This window comes from Pteropus vampyrus, unplaced genomic scaffold (assembly GCF_000151845.1).
Source record: "Pteropus vampyrus isolate Shadow unplaced genomic scaffold, Pvam_2.0 Scaffold275, whole genome shotgun sequence".
NCBI lineage: Eukaryota > Metazoa > Chordata > Mammalia > Chiroptera > Pteropodidae > Pteropus > Pteropus vampyrus.
The window spans coordinates 1,262,628-1,264,923 of record NW_011889056.1 but is presented as its reverse complement, the minus strand read 5'-3'; the positions used below and the strand labels follow the sequence as shown (position 1 = coordinate 1,264,923).

Here is a 2,296-nt window from a genome sequence, read left to right as displayed (position 1 = left end):
TCCTTTCAATCCGACAATCATCCTAAATGTTGATGTCACACTGTTTATTTGTCATATCCATCTGCCAAGTTTTTAATCCTGTATTCAACTTTCCTCTCTCTCCACTCCTGTACCTGAGTAGCTGACCGTCGCTGCAGAAAATCACAGTCACCAAGTCATGGTCACAGACCTCAAACGAGCCCTCAGTGCTGCTCGGCAATATGGAGACTTCTCTGTTCACCCCGTTCTCCTTCTCATCACAAGGGAGATCTCACGCCTCCCCTCCTCTCCTCAAACCTCCAGCTCTGTCTCCACCATCTCTAAGCTCGGAAAATTCGTGCAATAAGCGCAACAAGTACTTGTTAATTATTTGCTATATATCTTCCTAATTCACAGACAGAACGAAAGCCATCATGCAGAAACTTCTTCAAAATCTGGTCTGATCTCCTCCTGTTGCAGAATGTGTTCTGACCGCCCAACTGGACTTAAGAGCAAGTTTTGCTTATGGAAACTGTGTTGTGCTTCTCTGCCTCTACAGAGCTGAGCACAGGGCCCTGAGGTCCATGGCGACTTGGTGCCTACTTTACATTGATGTTGTCCTGCGTTTCTCACCACCCCATCTCGTTTCTTGCAGCTGACGTGGAAGGCCAATCAAGACACCAAGACAAGCGCCTTAGTTTAAATTTGGTGAGTTTGGCACTTGAGTTCCTTTAAGCCTCATTTTTACCAAAAATAGCCTGACCTGTATGTGTTCCCTTGAAGTCTTTTGAGACTCAGCACTCTAAATCTCTGACGACGCTTCCGGTCTCCCCTTAAAGCTTGGACTTGTCTGGGAACTACTAGATTTAGTATCTTGTACGGACCCTGCCAGTTCTGGTGGTCCAGACACATTTGCCCGACGGGGTAGCTCTTTAAGGCATCACTTTGTATTTAAAGCATTTGCATCAAAATTCATAACCCTGTGTCTTCTAGCCTCAGATCTAGGAGGGTCATCGCCTACCTCACATAAGTCCAGAGGCAAAGCTTGAGTAAAAGGCTCGTCTGACTTTCCCAGGGAAGTTCAGAGATATTCTTGAATAATTTGCAACTGAGAGCCAGGGTGTAGGTGAGGCTGCCCACTGGGCGCAGCCTCCGTGACTGTTCTGTGCTTCTGAACCTGTACCATTTTTTTTTGGCAGCCATGCAAGTTCTCCCCAGCGTACCCCACAGCTTCATCCAATGATGATGATGGCTATGTACCCATGGGCCCCCTGCCCGCCCCGCCTTGTCCCAAACCCCAGTGCAACTCTGACGACTACATCCCGATGAACGGAGGATGCTTCTCTAGCCCACTGCCTATGCTGCCTGCAAACATGGAGCCTCCCCCAGTGAATAGAGATCTCAAGCCTGAGAGGAAAGGTAAGCCATTCGAGCAGGACTACTGTGCAGGAGAGGGGTGCAGGGCCTGGCAGCCATGTGAAAATTTCCTTCCCGACCTTCTCTGGGAAGGAAGCATTAGAGCAGCGGTCGCCAACCTTTGTGGCACCAGGGACCGGTGCTCCTATGGGAATCTAATGCCCGATGATCTGAGGCGATGATGCTAGCACTGGGGAGTGGCTGCAAGTACAGATGCAGCTTTGCTCCCTCACCTGCCACTCAACTCCTGTCTGCAGCCTGGTTCTTCACAGGCCAAGGACCCGTACGGGTCTGCAGCCCGAGGGTTGGGGACCCCTGCACTAGAGAAACCATTCTAGAGGATTGGGACGTATAAGAGCGAGGATCAAAAGGGAAGGGCTGGGGAACCTTGCTGCCCCAGTTCATCACAATTAAAGGAATCAGGGGACTTACAGACACCATGGCCCTGGAAATACAGCCTACAAGGCCAGGTTCGTTCCAGGGGGCTCATTTTGGCTGCATCCCTAACAAAGACCCAGAAGTGAGCGATGATGGCTGGGAGCAGAACCTCCCTGACATCTCTTCACGTAAACAGCACTCGAATGTCAACACAGTGCCCTCCTCCTGTAAAACAGCCAAAAATGGCCTTTGACACTAATTTCTGAATGTCAGACCTGGTCATGTGCAACTTAGCACTCGCCGACTCTCTGTGTATGCCTATCAGCAGAGGTGTTCGGGGTGGGTGAGGACTTTGGCAGTGAGCGGTCTGGCTCCTATTTGCACAGAGCCCCTTGAAGCATCTGCATTTATCTCAGGCAGCTTTTCTGGTCCGCTAAGCAGCATGGATAGGCAGAGGGAAGGAGAAAAGGGATAGAAGAAAAGCAGGTCAAAGTAACTTTCTAACGTCATCCTTGCTCACTATCACCTGCTCAGTAGGGCCGTG

At 50.3% G+C, this 2,296-nt stretch overlaps 1 protein-coding gene across 1 annotated transcript in view; it reads left to right on the top strand.

The window, feature by feature from the left end:
• Positions 1 to 2,296, top strand: part of GAB3 (GRB2 associated binding protein 3) — a 23,336-nt gene that overhangs the window by 7,585 nt on the left and 13,455 nt on the right. The window contains exons 5-6 of the mRNA XM_023520655.1: positions 614 to 666; positions 1,158 to 1,377. Coding sequence (XP_023376423.1) covers positions 614 to 666; positions 1,158 to 1,377 — 273 coding nt within the window. The remainder of the gene's footprint in view (positions 1 to 613; positions 667 to 1,157; positions 1,378 to 2,296) is intronic.